Consider the following 17,211-nt stretch of genomic DNA (forward strand, 5'->3'; position numbering starts at 1 on the left):
ACACACACACACACACACACACACACACACACACACACACACACACACACACACACACACACACACACAACTTCTCATTATGCACTGTTGCATTTCCCCCACACTCCGTGGGGGGGGTCTCTTCACAATTGCGACATCTTGATATTCAAAACATTTTTATCTTGTCACTCCGCTATGCTGATTTTATTTCACATCCCCACCGGGTTGCTCTATCCAGCTTCAAAAGACTGCTCCATGATGTCCAATTGTCAACACAATAGGCTTCAAATTTCCATCCGAGACCAGATTCTACAAAAATGTCTTCTAAATCATCATGACAGCTTTCTGGAAACACCTATGTTTCTATATCATTGGTTATCAAACTATATTTCATGTCAAGGACCGCAACAATTGGCCGCCGACCCCATCTGAAAATATTTTGTTCCAGGGAACCCATTAGAAGCAAAAATATGTGTTAAAAAACGTTTGCTGTGAAAGCTCATAGCGCAGTACAGAGTCCCGCACTACAAGCTTGTAGATCTGCAATTTTTCAACAGCTAAAATTTAGAATAGTGCTTAAAGTGGTAAAAAAAGCTATATGCTAAGGTGACACAGATGCGTTCCCGTCCTGAATGGGGTAATGTCTCCACAACAGCAAATAAATCACCACTAAACCGTGGCATAACATTTTAATTAACACCGATTTGAAACGTAACAAAAGGTAGGAAATAGAATTACAAAAAGGCATGAAATACTCTGTAGAATTCACAGTCATGTGGGTACTACTGTATATGAAGGCACATTGTGTACTTTTTAGGGTGCATGGGGATTGTCTCGTGTGAAACGGCTGCAGTTTAACCCCCTGTTGGCCAGGGGTCGCATCCGCCTGCTGCAATCCCGGGGAAAAAGTTGGACCTGGTCCCTCTGCAGCCAAAGGCTATAAAACATTTCAGGGCTGCTCCGTGACAAAGGGCTTGCAGAGTGTGCTGGAGTTATTATGGAGGCACCGGAGTGGAGAGGGGCTGAGCGATGACCCATTTGGCTAACACGGTCAAGGCTAATGTCAAGTAGCAGCCCCTCTCTCCCCCGCGGCGTCCCCCATACCACACGAACATCTGCACTTTAACCTCTTTTAAAAGGAAAGAGCAGGGTGAGCACAGTGCTCTCAAATTGGACTTGGGAATGGGGGAAGAGAACGTCTCCGGGGGGCCGGGAGGACATTCCTAAGAATATCACAGGGTTTAATGCGCTTCATAAACAAAAAGGCACTTCGTTGAATCCTGGATGCGATCACATTTCTGCCAAAAAAAAGACAGAATCAAACTGGTGTTGCTACAAGTGGCATGTATATAATACAAATCCATCGATACAAATAAAATAACCACAAATACATTATATACATACATATGCCAAGGTTTTAGTGTGTGTGTGTGTGTGTGTGTGTGTGTGTGTGTGTGGTTTCTTTTTGGTCTGTGGTATTGTTATGGACTCCAAAATCAACACAGGGATTTAAAATTGATTGGTTTGCCAACAGTATCATTCATTCAACAGACATGCATAGTTGGGTTTCCATCACTGGAATGTCCTTTGTCCTTTTTTTTTAGAGGACATTTTGTACCGAAGTGTCCTTGCATCTACCACTGTGAGTACACAACCATGTCTAAAGCTTTTTAAACACAATAACAGTCATCTCCAGCGAAATGTTCCTATGTTTACTTTAATTTATCTCTTTAGCCTGAATATTTTCTTGCATGAAGGTTTCAGTCAGTTTCATTCACCTTCACCTACAGTACATTGGATTGTCCACGGCTCTCGGCGCAAGCTGGCCTAATTTCCTTTTAAATGTATTCAACGAATAACAACAATAACATCTACTACACACAATCCTTCTTTTTTTAGACGTTTACCAGGTGTTACAGCATTACCCGTCCTGGTGGCGGGGCCATGACCCCCGTTAAGCATAGTGCAATCACGAAGCAATCACATCTCATAATCGTGTGCAGGTCAGTGTATATGCAACATCATGGCAGATCTCCTGCCTCATAGAAGTCAAAGACAAAAAGTGATCAGTGGTTTGTTCTTTGTTTTGCATTTTTTTTCTCTCAATCCATTTCCCTCTCCTCCTCCTCTTCCAAGTGATATTCCACAGTAATATCCAAAGGTTGTTAAAGGGGGGTGGGGGGAGGGGGCGTAAAAGTGAGAGCGGGCACTCGGTGTTGAGAGATGAAACAGACAACTCTCCCAAGTCTACTGGGTTCACAGTCCACTCTCTTATCTCCGTACCAGAGTCTTGTTTATATACACTTCAGTGTCTGTTTCTGTGTGTGACCTGACCCCTGCGAGGGGGACAGGACGGGGGGGAAGGAACGGGTTAGGGGGAGTGGTTCACAACTTTTCTTAATTTCAGGGACCCCCGTTTTGATATGCATTAGGCCACGTACGGATCCCCATTTTATCTAGCAGGGACCCCAATCTATACACTGTAAAAATATCCTCAGTGTTTATTTAACTTTTGAGATTGTACAAATGTACAGAGAGTGTACAGAACAACGTGTATACACTCTCAAGAGTTATCCATTCGGATCCCCCGCGGGCGTGGTGGTGGCCGCCCCCCGGGCCGGGGATCCCACGTTGCAGAAACAGCGTTGGGCTAGGGGCACCCCGCCTGCCCCGCCTGCTTGTCGTGCGCCCCGGAGATCCAGTGGTAGCAGTCGCTGGCATTCTTGTCGCTGGACGGCTGCACGGCGCAGCGCGTGCAGTAGACGATGCCCAGCGCCACCATCACCACGATGAAGATGCACAGGGGCACCAGGAGGCCCACCAGCAGCCAACTGCTGCCGCCCTCCTTCTGCTCCCTGCCTTCCAGGCCGGCGTCGCCGCCGCCCTCGCCCTCCTTGCCACCACCGCCACCCCCGGCACGCGGCGGGGGTACGGCGGTGGACCTGGGGCCGGCCTGGGAGGGCCGAGCGGGCTCCGGAGGGCTGGTGTTCTCGCCGTAGTCCTCCACCACCTCCACCCCGACCTCCACCACCCGCACGGGGAACCGGGACGAGTCTGGATGGTCCACCTCTTCCTCCTCCTCCTCCTCCTCCTCGTACTCGGTGTAGTCGGGAGGCGACGTGTCTGCGAGCGGCTCCGTGGGAAACGCCGCGTCGTCTCTGGGTTTCTGAGCGGCCGGCGTGGGGCTGAACCACATGAAGTTCCAGGCCCCTCCGGAGATGGTGGTGGTGGGCAGGGCGGAGGGGCCAGTGGTGGTCTCCTCCTCCTCCTCCTCTTCCTCGTCGTAATAGTCCGGTGTAGGGGTGGGCTCGGTGGTGGGCGGGGGCGGGGGAGAGGTGGAGGTTGCGGTGAAGGTGGAGGTGGGCGTGGCAGCCCACGCAGACTGAGCGTTGCCCCCCCACTCGTGCCAGTCTGAGTCCTGCCTCCCGGTGTCCTCCTCCTCCACCTCGGCCCGCCGCGTCGGGGTGACGGGCGCCGTGCGGATGACAGGCGGCTCGTCCTGCGGAGGGCTGGTGACCCAGATCACATCCGAGCCGGGGACTTTGGGCGGGTCCGTCAGCCAGTCCAGGGACTCGTCCCCCTCCTCCTCCTCCATCTCCTCCTCCTCTGGAGGCCAGTCAGTGTGCTGCGGGGCCCAGTCGTAGACGGGGTCCTCGGGGTCCCACACGGGGTGTTGGGTGACCCAGGGGAAAGGAGGGGTGACGGGGACCTGGGGGCCGCCCTCCCCGACCTTGCGGCAGGAGAAGTGGTCCGACAGCAGCTCGTAGCCCACCTCGCAGTAGCACTCGAAGCCCCCCTCGTAGTTCACGCACATCTGCTCGCACGTGCCGGGTATCTGGCACTCGTCCGTGTCCTGGCAGCGGCCGGGGTCCTCGGGCAGCGGGGAGAAGCCAAGGTGGCAGTGGCAGATGTGAGAGCCCAGCGTGTTCTCGCACGCGTGCTCGCACGGGTCGCCCATGCACTCGTCCACGTCCTCGCATTCCCCGTCCTCCCCCGCCCGGTAGCCGTCGCGGCAGCGGCACTCGAAGCTCCCCGGAGCGTTGACGCACAGCTGCTCGCACGGGCTCTGCAGGCACTCGTCCACGTCCACGCAGGCGCGCTCATCTGGCGCCAGCATGTAGCCCTCGGGGCAGGCACAGCGGTAGCCGTCCGACAGGGGCAGGCACTCGAACTGGCAGGGCGCCCCGCGGCACACGTCGGCGGGCTCGCAGCTCTGCCCGTCAGCGCCCAGCAGAAAGCCGTCCGAGCACTCGCAGCGAGAGTGCTCGCCGTCCTCTCGGCAGAAGTGCTCGCACCCGCCGTTGTCCTGCCCGCACCAGTCGTGCGACGCGGGCGCGTCGGTGCAGAGCGGGGCGTCCCGTGACCAGCCCACCGTCCGGCCGTCCTGCTTCAGCACGCACAGGACCGACTGCTCGTCCCTGGTGTCGGCCGGGCAGGGCACGGTGGCCCTCGACCCGACGGGCGCGTGCGTGAGCAGGCTGCTGAGGAGATTGAACGGCGTGAAGTAGAGGGCGTTGCCGCCCCCCTCGCCCCACAGGGCGGGGCACATCCCCTTGTAGGTGTAGCGGCACAGGTAGCCGTCCACGGGCACGGAGCAGGCGCCGTCCAGCCACTTGAAGTTATCGAGCCGCTCGTGCGCCTCCGTGCTGTGGCTCATGACCACGCAGCGCGGGACGGAGCAGGTGCTGGGGGTGTCCTCGCGCTGCCAGTTGGTGTACTCCGTGTCCTGGTCGCCTGTGGTCCAGGAGAAGCCCCGGAGCGGGCGGGAGGCGGTGCACTGGCGCGGCTGGCGCTGCAGCCCGATCCACACCCGCAGCGCCCGGGACGTGCGCGTGGGGGAGCGCTGCTGCGGCTCCACGCCGGCGAACAGCTCGGCGACGGTGTCGGCCTCCGCCTGGCGCTTGATGGTCGCCAGGTTGCCCCCTCGCTCCTTGCAGGCTCTCCAGGCGTCCAGGAAGATCTTGCGCTCGAAGTAGATCACGAAGCAGCCGTCCTCGTTGCACAGGGCGTCCGTCTCCCGCAGGTCCTGCGCCAGGACGGGCGGGACGCCGCCAAATGAGGACAGCAGAGAGGTGAAGAGGAGAGCAGCTGCACAGCGCAACACAGAGCCCATCCTTCATTCACCACTGACTCTCTCTCTCAAACTTGGATCTTTCTCTCTCTCTCTCTCTCTCTCCCTTTCTCTATGTTTAACTTTCTTTGCCTTCTTTATCCCTCTGCCTGTACAAGTACAAGGTTTTTCCAGCAGTATAGTTTCTTCTTCTTCTTCTTCTTGCCGTCTCTGTTCCCAATCTGAACTTTCCTCCCTACATTTGGACTCGTTCCTGCCGTCTTTCTCAGCTTCGTGTTCCTCACTCTACTCAGCTGAAAGAGTTCTGCACTGGAGTTGAGTGTTTGCAGATTGTCCCCAGATTTCGGAGGGAGGGAGGGAGGGGAGGGAGGGAGGGAGGGAAGGGAAGGGATGGAAGGAGCTGAAGGGGGGTAGGCAGAAGGGGAAAGAGGGAAGGGAGTTTTTTGGAGAATTATTCTTGCCGTTTTTGGAGGACGTAGAGCAGTGGGGGCTCTGTGTGTGTGTGTGTGTGTGTGTGTGGGGGGGGGGTATGCGTGCGTGTATGCGTGCGTGCGTATGCGTGTGTGTGTGTGTGTGTGTGTGTGTGTGTGTTGTGTAAGAGTGGGGGGGTTGCGGGAGACGCACTGATACAGTACATGCATTTCTCTCTCTTTCAGAGCGTGTCGTATGGTTTTCATAAGGCCGTTTATGGAAATGGTCTGGTACTCTGCCATTGTGCCCCGCAGGGCGCACACACACACGCATATGCATGTACAGTACACACACATAAACAAATCCTGTTATGGCACTTTTCCTTTGTGCAACATGGAGAATCAGAGAGAACAATCAGACAAAGAGATGTCTTCTATCCAACAATCTATCCTATTTGCAGTTTCACCCGGCTCTCTCTCTCTCCCTCTTTTTTTCCATTTGCCGCACGCACACACGCACACACACACACCTTCTTCAGTGTGACTTTAGCCACCAGATGTGTCAGATTCCTCTCTGATGTGAAATGTCTTCTTCGGTTGTCCGAGTCCATAGGTTGAGTGTTTCAGAGAAAACTTACATCTCAACCTGCCGTGACGCTCTCAAGGTCCCTCTAGCTTTGTTTGACAGATGTGTACTGTACATGTATGCAACTATGCATGTGTGTGTGTGTGTGTGTGTGTGTGTGTGTGTGTGTGTGTGTGTGTGTGTGAGTCTGTGTATCCATTAATGACAATGAAAATTATGATTCAGTTTCTGTAATAATAACTCTCATCTCTCAAAGCAACACAAGACTGCTGAGAAAATAGGCCCTTCTGACGGACTGCAGCCATGTTGACATGAAGCTCCCTCGGCCACATTTATGTCACTCTGAAACTACACTTGCTGCACACAGAGGCCAGAAACAAGACGCCGATACCTGCTCCAAAAGGTTTACAAGCCGTGCTAACCACCATGCTATAATAACTCTCATATCGCGGCAGGGGCGGAGGCAGTGAAAGTTGCCCAGAGGTCACTGGTGCGCCGGCGAGGGCCTCTGGGTTTGCTGTGAAAACACAGGCAGGATGGTGAAACGGAGGCTTGTGTTTCAAGGGATGGGGGAGGTTCGTGGGGGGACGGGGGGATAGGAGTGAGGGGATAGGAGTGGGGGCGGGTCGCTAGTCTGCAGAGGAAGTAGCAGGAGCCCATGTGAGCTCACAGTAAATGCAACTCTGCCAAGGTTAGCAACATCAAAACTATAGCCGGCGCACACACGCTGCACGCACACACATAATTTACAATTTAGGCATTTAGCAGACGCTCTTAATCCAGAGCGACTTACATTAGGCAAGAACAAAAAAGCATGGGAATACATGCATTTCATACATGCATGCATTTATCATGAAACATGCGTAAGCTAAGAACGTAACTAGAACATATCTATAATGACACTATAAATATAAACTATACATATTTACTAAATGAGAAAAAGAGGTTGCGCATCAGCAATTTTGTGTGCCAAACCCAAATCCAGTATACATACAAATAATAGGAATTTTAAAGTGGTGGACAAAGTACTCACATTTCCATTTCTTTATTGGCACACACCAAAAAGGAACGCTTACACGTTTCATGCTCTGATGAAGGCTGCATAGCAGTCCAGTACTTTGTCCACCGCTTATACATATTTACTATATACATATGTACTGTGAAGAGCTATGACTATTACACACACACACACACACACACACACACACACACACACACACACACACACACACACACACACACACACACACACACACACACACACACACACACACACACACACACACACACACACAATAGGACATGTCGAGGTAATTCTGAGAAGTAAACATTTAATAATATTCCTTATAAAAAGTAGGCCTATATATGTTGAGTATTTTGTGGCCATGTGGCTGTATTCTATGAGTATATTCCCCAGAGAAAGTAACCTTAGGATTTTGGACTCTAGTGAGAACTCACATGATTATTTACATCCATTGTTTGTTCAGCTATGATTCGCATTGTCCTGAGACAGCATATAACGACTGTTTCTTCAGCTCAATAATCTGACCTTATCAATCAACAGACGCACGCTCATGTGACATGCAACATGTATGCTACGTACAGTATGAGTCCTATCAGCCTGAGTTGTAGCAGGCATAAAAACTGTGAACCCCAGTTGCTCATCGAGCCAGACTGGGGACTTCCCATTGCATTTCTCTGCTCCATTACCAAAGTATATAATCTCTCGTGCATTTAGACTCTGAACTTTTGTCTCTGCCTTATTTTGTCTGTTTGTTCTGACCCAGCCCATTCAGATTTCCATCACAGACGTCGACATTTTTGCACAGCAATTCTTTTTTCTAATATTTATTTAATGATAATGCAGATTGCAGACATCATCATTTAAAACGATGAATTACAGAATCATGATTTTCTTTTTTTTAAACAAGACAAGACAAACTCAAAAAATGAAAACAAAAAACAGAAAAAACAACCCCCCCCCCCCCCCACTCACCCCCCCAACCCCAGAAAGGTAAACTACACGGCTCTCATTATTGCACAGCAATTTTGTAAATGCCATTTTATATCTATAACCCTAGAGACGGAGTTATATCGAGTTGTGTGCGAGTATCGCACGCACCGACAAGAAGACCCTGCCATCGCAATGGTCCTCCTCACACTCACACTCACACTCACACTCACACACACACACACACACACACATTTAGTTTCACACCCACCGGCATGTGCCGACAGATTGGACCTCAGCCCAATGAAATGCAAGTCAACGGTGACCAGGCCATTCGTTCCCCCGCTGTGGCAGCAGTTAAACCACGGGCCGCTCAGCCAGCCACGTTTACGACAGCCTGGCGTTTTGAGGTTAACCGTGTTTAATGGTCGCCATCACCCTCTAAACACTCTCTGGCTGTAAACCATGTAACAATCCGCCCCCCCCCAACCCCCCACCCCCAGCAGTCTCCCAGCATCCATCAGTAGACAATGTATTCAACATTTTTACTTGAGTATAAACCTGATTTTTGCATAGAAATTACAGCATCAAATTAGAACTAGATCAAAAGTAGCAGATCCGACAGCGCGGTGTGAGCTTCTAAAGATCGGGCTACTTTATAAAATAAGGTAAAAGTATTGAGAAATGGACCAGTAGTAAGGTTACGTAAATGTACTTTTAGTTTTTAGGTAATCTTCATCACCGCCCACGGGTCATGCCTCCAGACCTCTATGTTCGAACAGACGAGCAATTATGTTCATGGGAAGCCATGATTTGTTTGCATGTGCTGGGCATGTGTGGACAACAAATAGTAAACTCACAGCAGCATTGTAACAATTTAATTAGATTATCCGGGCACAACGACCTCTATTCAAAAGGATGTCTAAAGGCTGGCCACGTTATAATGGGATTCAAACCTTGCTAGCACATGCACTGAACTGAACACTCTATTTAATGGACATTATTAAGTCTACTCTACATGTGGGTTGCACTACTGACTCTTTCTAATACTGCTGCTTCTATGATTATTCCATTTGTCCTTTTGTTGTTGTACTATGGGTAATTATCATTATCATATCATTAGTATTGCTGCAACGTCTGAGTCAGACACATACAAAATACAAATTTGCCACTTATACTGTCGGCAGGAGCCTATATATCCTGTTTCTGTAGCGTGAAGCAGCTTGATGTACAAGTACATCCCCTGGACATGACGCTAGTATATGTCGCAGGGACTTAACCCAATCCAACTCTTGATGCTGAGTGCCAAGCAGGGAGGCACTGGGTCCCCTTTCTGGTATGACCCGGCTGGGGATCGAACCCCAACCTTCCAAAGTTCCAGTCTCAGGGAGGACACTCTATAAACCACAAGGCCACTGGTTTACACAAGATGTACTAATAAAGAAACTGTGGATGAGTTGACTATTTCCCCGACAGATTGCGGTTACCTAAATATGATGGGAGATCACAAACACATTAATTCTGAATATGCGTCAGAAAACAGCTGTTCAAAAATATACTAACAAACCAAAAATGTAAGCACAACAAAGATGTATATTTCCTTCATATAGGAATGGCCTTTTTGAAAACTAAGCTATAGGAAAGACAGGGCAGAGACATGCTTCACAGGTCAAACTGAGGACACAGCATGCAGTCTGCTGATTGTACCGCGGGGGGGCGCCTCAAACTTGAATTAATTCACATTGGACCATTAAGCTTGTGCTTCGGGGGAAGTTCATGAAAAATGTAATTTATTTGGAATAATAATAAATGCTAGCGATTATAACTTCTGTCCCAGGGGCAGTTTTAGTCTGTAAACTGGAGCAGATTTAACGGTAAGCGACATCCACAGATGTCACTGATGTCAATGACGGAGGCGCGCCGTGTCTGGTGGCCTTGAGCCACTTGAGGCGCCGAGCGAGTCTCCGTGCCGAGCGTTGCGAAGGCCATACCAGACCCGACTCAGCGCCGTCCGAGTTACGTCCCGATAGGCAGAGAATAGTACTGCATATATTAGTAGCTCCTAGTTTCCATGTGCTGACAATAGAGTTGGAAATGACACGTGGACACCACAATGTCTATGTGCCAGTATTGCCATATTGGCCGTATTCCAACGTCCTGATAACGGTTGATTTCGTCTATTTAATACAGTGATAACGGGTGAATCGGCAGGTTGCTTCTCTTTAGAGTAAGCCTAATCATCATTGTGGGGCCTTAAAACACAGGATAATTGATTTGTCCAGGGCCAGATCTACCATATGGGCACTTTGGGCATTAGGGGGCTCTAAATATAAGCTCCACAGAAATTTCCCGCACCGAATGAAATCCGAATGAAATAAATGGTGTCCGGGGTCACAGTTGGTAGTGCTGTCGCCTCACAGCTAGAAGGTCCTGGGTTCGATTCCCGCTCGGGGCGCTGTGGGTGCTGGCGGCGTGTTCCCTCCTCCGCGTCATCAGTGCCCATACCCGAAGGCGGGGTTGGCGAAAGGGCCTTTTTGTGTGGAGTTAACATGTTCTCCCCGTGTCCCCTAGGGTAGGTACCCTCACAAAAACATGCAGTAATCCTGGTCTCTAAAACTACCTCCCCCTGGCCAGCCGGGGCGCCTGATGGAGGGGAAAGGAACTGGTTGGAATAACGTGTTCCTTCCATGCGCATGTAAAGTATGCAACTTGGACACTCAAGCATGAAGGAAGCATGAGTTAAGTCCGTTGCTCTCCCCAGGTCGGCGGAGGGTGTGTAGAGCCCAGGATCACATTAGATGATTGACACAGGGGTGAAAAATGGGTTACAAAATCGTGGGATAAAAAAAAAGTGTCATTATTCATGACTACAGTATGCAGGGCATAGTGGCAATGGTATAAAGTAACTAAGTAAATTTACTCAAGTACTGTACTTGTAATTTTACTTTACTGGAGTATTTCCAATTTTCAGTTATTTTACTTTATACTATATACACCTCAGAGGTAAATATTGAACAATGATTAGAAAACTTTAGTTATACTTTGGCTATTTGAAAATAGCCGATCTACAAGCTCATGACGTGAGCTTATAGATCTGATGTTTTCATAAGATTTTTATAGAGGGTTACATTTTAATGTACATTTTAATGCTTATCCCGTTTAGACCTGACGTCAAAATAAATAAATAAATGTCTTCAAAATCCTGACAGTTTTCTGAAAAACCTTATGTTTCTGTATCAGTGGTGCTCAATATTTCATGCCAAGGACCCCAGAAATTATTTGAGTTAAAATGTTCACTCTGTAGTAATATATATTCAAAGATTTGAGGCACATTTTCACAATAAAACAAAATAATCAGACCTACAAGTTTGTATAGCTAGGTCTGCTATTTTTCAATAGCTAAAGCATAACATAATGCTTTAAAACACCAAAAGGGGTTCCCGCCCAAAATGGGTTAAACCTGTTATTTTACTCAAGTAGCCTACATTTTTTATACCAAACTTGAACTTGTAAGTTGTAACAGACTATTTCTACAATAGTGTTTTGATACTTTTACTTAACAAATGTGAGTATACTTCCTCCATCACTGAGTATACTTCCTCCATCACTGAGTATAATAGTGCATAGTGGTTAAGTGTCCTGCTGCGACACAAAGCCAATATAGAGGAGCCAAGGAATCTTGCAATTCCATGACGGCTGCACTCCTGACTCCTGTGAACTAGTGTCGTCACACAGCTGGGAGCTAATTTACACCTCAGCAGAATTAAGCCTGATTTATATACAATGCGTGCAAAAAATTCAGACCCGTCTGAACTGAGTGTGCTGTTGGTTATCTGACTAGACTGTCAGACTATGTAGTCTGTACTGTACTGTAGCCTACTGCCTCTGCACCTGTGCATATGCTACACCATAGTCTGTACTGCACTGTGTGTTCTGTGCTGGTGTTACACTAAAAACTCAGCTTCCCATCATGCACCTGTGCACAGTGTGAAGCTCAACAGAGCCACTTTGTCACCGGTTGGTACTCTAAACAGAGAGACATACAACGGGACACACATTGCTGTTCCTTTGGAGTGGCTGCACCACTCAAAATGTTCGGCACGACACCGGGGTAGGGTGTTGGGCAGGGTGACGGAATAATGCCTGTCGGACTGTTAGTATGTCGGACCAAACACATGCACCCCATGACACCATCATAATTAAGATAGAGGGGGTGCATACTTAGTCTAGTCTAGTCACATGGTTAGACATGGGTTAAGGTTAGGTTTAGGTGTGCTGCCCCGTGGGAGGTTAGGGTTAGGGTGAGGGTTTGAGATAGGTTGTAATTGTAGGACTAATGACTGGTCTAACCAAATGTCTAGTCTAAACTAAGTACTGTCTAAACTAAGTACTGCATAGTATAGAGCATAAATTAAGCTTCATTCATAGGCCTCACTGGTAACCTGCGCGTTTCCTGTCTGTGGCTAAAACGGTAGTCTTTCACACCATTAAGGGTCTCAGATTCCCTTCCGGGATCTGTGGAATTTTTATTATGGTCCCACGCACAGTCTAGGACTGTACGTACACCAGCAATGAGTCACGTCTGGATGCTGGGAAGAGATACTCCCAGTAACCACCACTAAATGAACAGCTTCCATAAAGGGCCACAGCAGGCCTCTTCCTCTGGCTGCTCTAGTCTCTCACTTGCCCAAACATACCTGACTGTCACCAGTTGCAGCCACCATTTTTAAGCAGATGATACCAAGAATACTCTCAGTAATTTGTATCAATTAACTTAAACAAGGCAAACTATGTCCCATGTGTCATGTACAATTACATAATTTTACAAATTTACATATTTTCTTTTCATTTTATATTTCCGGCGCCACTTCATTCACAAAATGTACAATTAGAAAAACCACAACCTAAAACAAATAACACCCCTCTTCTCCTCAGTAATTGGCCAGCACTGCAGACAGGTGGCAGGTGACCAACAATCCATTGAACAAAAATGTTTAAAATCATTACAATGTCCATGTACAGGAATTCCTTCAGATACAGATATACAAATATGAAACACCCCACTCCCAAATAGTCACTTCCAAGCTAGCCTGGAACTCACCTATGCTTTCTATGGCATAGGGGTTTAAGAGGCTACTTCCAAGCTGACCAGCAATTATATTAATTAGAATGAAGCAACTGTGTAATCAGATGAGCATGCATGTGTATTGTCCCTGTTGGTCTCCATAGGGCACATGACAACCACTATGTAGAATGGAAAATGTTGGACCGTGTGCGTGTGTGTGTGTGCACACGTTTGCAGCTACAGTATCATTAGTACACCATCAAGGGTCAGAGAGTATTTGTGCCCTGTGTGTACGTGCAGCATTGTAAACCTACAGATTGCTCCATAATCCCACTTCAAAGCAAGCCTCCACTCTCCTAACTGACCTCACTTATGACCCCTTTAATGGAGCTGTAGCAACTCTTTGCCTTGAGACTGGTATCGTAATCTAGAGAGACAGATTTATGAAAGGTTCAACTGTGGAGTTTTCACCGCAAAATTGTGCTGTGTCATGTAAACTATAGCCATTAGCCAGAGGAACAGAATCCATTATTTGAAACGATAGCAGAGAAAACAGAAAAGCCGTTCATCCAAGGTTATTACTGCGCCCCCTTATGATACCTCCCGCCCCTGCTAAAAGAATCCGCCCTGATAGTCCTCTTATGTGATATGCAGTGCACACAGGTGTCGGTGGACATTGTCCACAGCTGCAGCGGTGGTGTTATGTAGTATGCTCCGGCCACTTCAGTCCACAGACACCCACTAGATCAAACCTGGCTCTCATTAGGGAATGAGGGCGGTGGGGACACTGAGGAGGGGCCAGAGAAATGGGGGCGGGGGGGGGGGGGGGGGGGGGGGTGTGACCACAGTGTCGGCTGAAGGAGGTCATGTGCGCTCCCTGACGCCCGGTGAAGGATAATACAAGTTTGTGTTTGTGCGAGTATACTCCAGGACTTTAACTGCAAGTACAAACTTGACATAGGTCTGAGGCCAGAAGGCCTTTTGCCTCTATACTTCCTCTCTCCTCCTCCTCCTCCTCCTCAGCAGGCTCACGACTCTGCCTCTAAACCTCTAAACCATACTGGTCAGAACTCCATTATGACCAGTATGGAATGTTTATGTTGTTCCCTCCTAAATGCCGCGCATTAAGTACAGCATGTTGTTGCAGAGTGATGTGCAGTACATTAGGCAATGAGGCAGTGCAGCTGTGTGGCAAATTGCTCTTGGGGATACCGAAACGGCTCCGTCCCGGGGCCCAGCATATTGTATCAACAGAGACTTCATTGAGCCAGCTATTATAAGGATTGGCTGGCTCAGTGCCACATATTTTTAAGGTCCTCCGATTAGGGCCATTATGAACTTAATACTAATAGATCATTCTCTCTTCCGTATCAATTTCCATTTCACTACAACAAATTCAAAACCCATCCATAATAATGCTGGTGGCATACTGGCTTTAACTGGATTATCACTACACGTAACATTTTTCATGTTTAATAAACATTGCCTGTCTGTACACATTGTACCAACCTCTCCTGGGAAAATCTCCCATGCTAATATGATAACGTTTTCAAAATGTGGCGTTTCTGGCACTACTGTACGTGAACTGCTGTAATCTGCTCTGACCGAACTCTCTTCCATCTCAAAATGGCTTAAGTGACCAGAAATATAATCTTATTCTTTCCTCCACTTTGGAAATTTCCCAACAAACTGAAAATGCAACAACTATAGATCGCTTTTGACCAGCAAAAAGTCCTATCTGAACTTCTCACATACCGTTATACCGTTATATACAGTTATTTAAAGTACGTTTACAGTAATTTACGTTTAATAATGCACAAAGCCAAGGTCTATTTTTACACACTAAATTAATTTAACACCAAGGATTTATACTATGCACCAGGTTATTGCAGGTTGTCCACATGCATGGGCATGCACATCTGTGTAAATTGACAGCTTTAAGTATAATGTGTCCGACAGCTTTCAGCAACCCATGGGGGTCCTGCTGAAATGAATTTGCAACATTTGCAAATTCGTTGTTTTTGTACATTGCACACGATCATACATTAAATGACCTCACCATATGTCAGGTCTGGTGAGGACGATGACGTACAAAGGATTTGTGGATTCTGGAATACTTGGCAGCTGATACACAAAAGTCACAGACGTGTGGGTTTTTCCACAAAACCACAAATGGCAAGAATAATTTAGCTAAAGCTGCAGTCATTTTAAGATTTAACCACATAAACCCTATATGCTTGGTGGTCCCCCAAGTGAAGGGACCCTCCTTTTGTCCCTCTATGCACCCAAACACGTCAACAAAAAAATTGCCGATCTACAAGCTCACAATGTTTGCTATTTTTGCTAATGTCCGCCTACTTCTGACAAATGTTCACCTATTGTGACCAGAAATAGGGTCACTAAAGGGTTCAAGTGGTCGAGTAAACCCGGCCAAATACAGTCCTGACGTAACTCGCTCATCTCCTGGTTTGTGGAAGTAATTTCTCTATGGAGAACAACATTGGGTCATCTTAAAAATCGTCTCATATAAGAATTGCGGTCCAAAAATAAACAGTCGGTCTCTGAGATGTTGTCGGGGAGGTGTCTCTGTATCGTTGAATTGTGATGGAATGTTCTTTTAGTGGAATAAACAACTAGACGTAGAAACTAATCCCAAAGGCAGATGTCTGTGATTGAATGTATCTGTTACCATCTCAAAGTCATGGGAGTCATAATCCCATCCCATATGGAACTCATCATGTTAAAACAAACAGCAACATTAAAACAAACACTAATAATAATAATTTACAACCACTATCAGCACCCAGGTCACATTCCAAAAGTACGTAATGTACTGTCCAAAACATTCTGTCAAAGTTTACATTCTATTAGTCAGGATTCATATTTTCCACTGTATCAGTGGTGCCTGGAGAGTTGGTTTGTTGGACATTCAGATCCCTCTGGCACACTGGACCACACTGAGGACACGAAAAGGCGCATCCGTGGGGCCCAAACTAAACGTGCTCCCTCAGTTTGTTGACATTTCAGTGTGAACAGGGTGCCTGGTGGCTCCTTGTGAGTTGCGCGTATTCGAGTTCGAATCCAACTCTGGTAATATTTAATTTCTCTCTGACTCTGACCTAAGTGCATCTCCTGTCTCCCTGCACTAAATGAAGTCTACAACATAGCTGTTTATCAGCTATGTTTGAATAGGCAAATAAATCTAAAAACAAATTCACTATAATATTTTATTTATCATCCAGTAGGTTTCCACCTTACCCGTGAGTTGTGATGCATTGAGTGTAAGTGTTAGTGTTTTAGCAGTTAAACCAACAAACAACCCCACTTGTAAGTCTGGAATAGTACCGTGTTCTTGCTCAAGCAAGCACATTAATAATGGACAGCCGGGAGTGTGAGGCTGAATACATTAGGTTAGCCTATCTGCATTGCAGGCGTCCAGAGCTTAGGTTGTATCCCCCCCCAGTGCACATCAGGACAACAGGACTTATCTCTGCCCGCCTTCATTTCTATTATGAATTACACAGTAAGACAGAAACAGACAGCTTAGCCAACAGCCAAGACGCACAGAGAGAGAGAGAGAGAGAGAGAGAGAGAGAGAGAGAGAGAGAGAGAGAGAGAGAAGGGCAGGGGGGGAAATAATTGAACAGAAGGTGGAAAAACAATTACAGACTTTCACAAAATGCACCGCCGTCCAAGAAACTACTTTATCCAAATGATAGTCAATTTATTTTCATTTTTAGGTAGCCTATTGTAGAAGATGCACTATACTTTCTCATTTTGTAACAGGGACACAAAATTGTCAAATGTAATGTCCAAATTGTCAAATTTAATGTCCAAAACAGGAAAAACGTACAATTGTAGGGTTGTTAACATCTTAACTTCCATCTTAAACCGTAGACAGTACATGCTTGACCAGGGTCTCCCATGAGGGGTCTATTTTGGTCCCATACTTTTTTGTCCTCTACACCAAAATCTACAAGCTCAAACTGAACTTTGCTACTTTCACAGGATATCCGACTATTGACATGCCCATAATAGACATAATGGTTACAATTTCAAGTTCCAAGAGGCAGTGTTTATGTTCTGCCTGCATGATAAAGGAAAGGTGCGATCAGCAGCATCTGTGTCCTATCCAAAGTGACACTTTGG

At 47.4% G+C, this 17,211-nt stretch overlaps 1 protein-coding gene across 1 annotated transcript; it reads right to left on the reverse strand.

The window, feature by feature from the left end:
• Nucleotides 1-652: 652 nt before the first annotated feature.
• Nucleotides 653-5,338, reverse strand: cd248a (CD248 molecule, endosialin a). The gene has a single exon (XM_083789106.1). The coding sequence runs from the start codon at nt 5,090-5,092 to the stop codon at nt 2,630-2,632; it is 2,463 nt and encodes an 820-aa protein (XP_083645232.1). The 5' UTR covers nt 5,093-5,338; the 3' UTR covers nt 653-2,629.
• Nucleotides 5,339-17,211: the final 11,873 nt, after the last annotated feature.

This window comes from Protomyctophum parallelum, assembly GCF_964188405.1.
Source record: "Protomyctophum parallelum genome assembly, chromosome: 18".
Taxonomy (NCBI): Eukaryota; Metazoa; Chordata; class Actinopteri; order Myctophiformes; family Myctophidae; genus Protomyctophum; species Protomyctophum parallelum.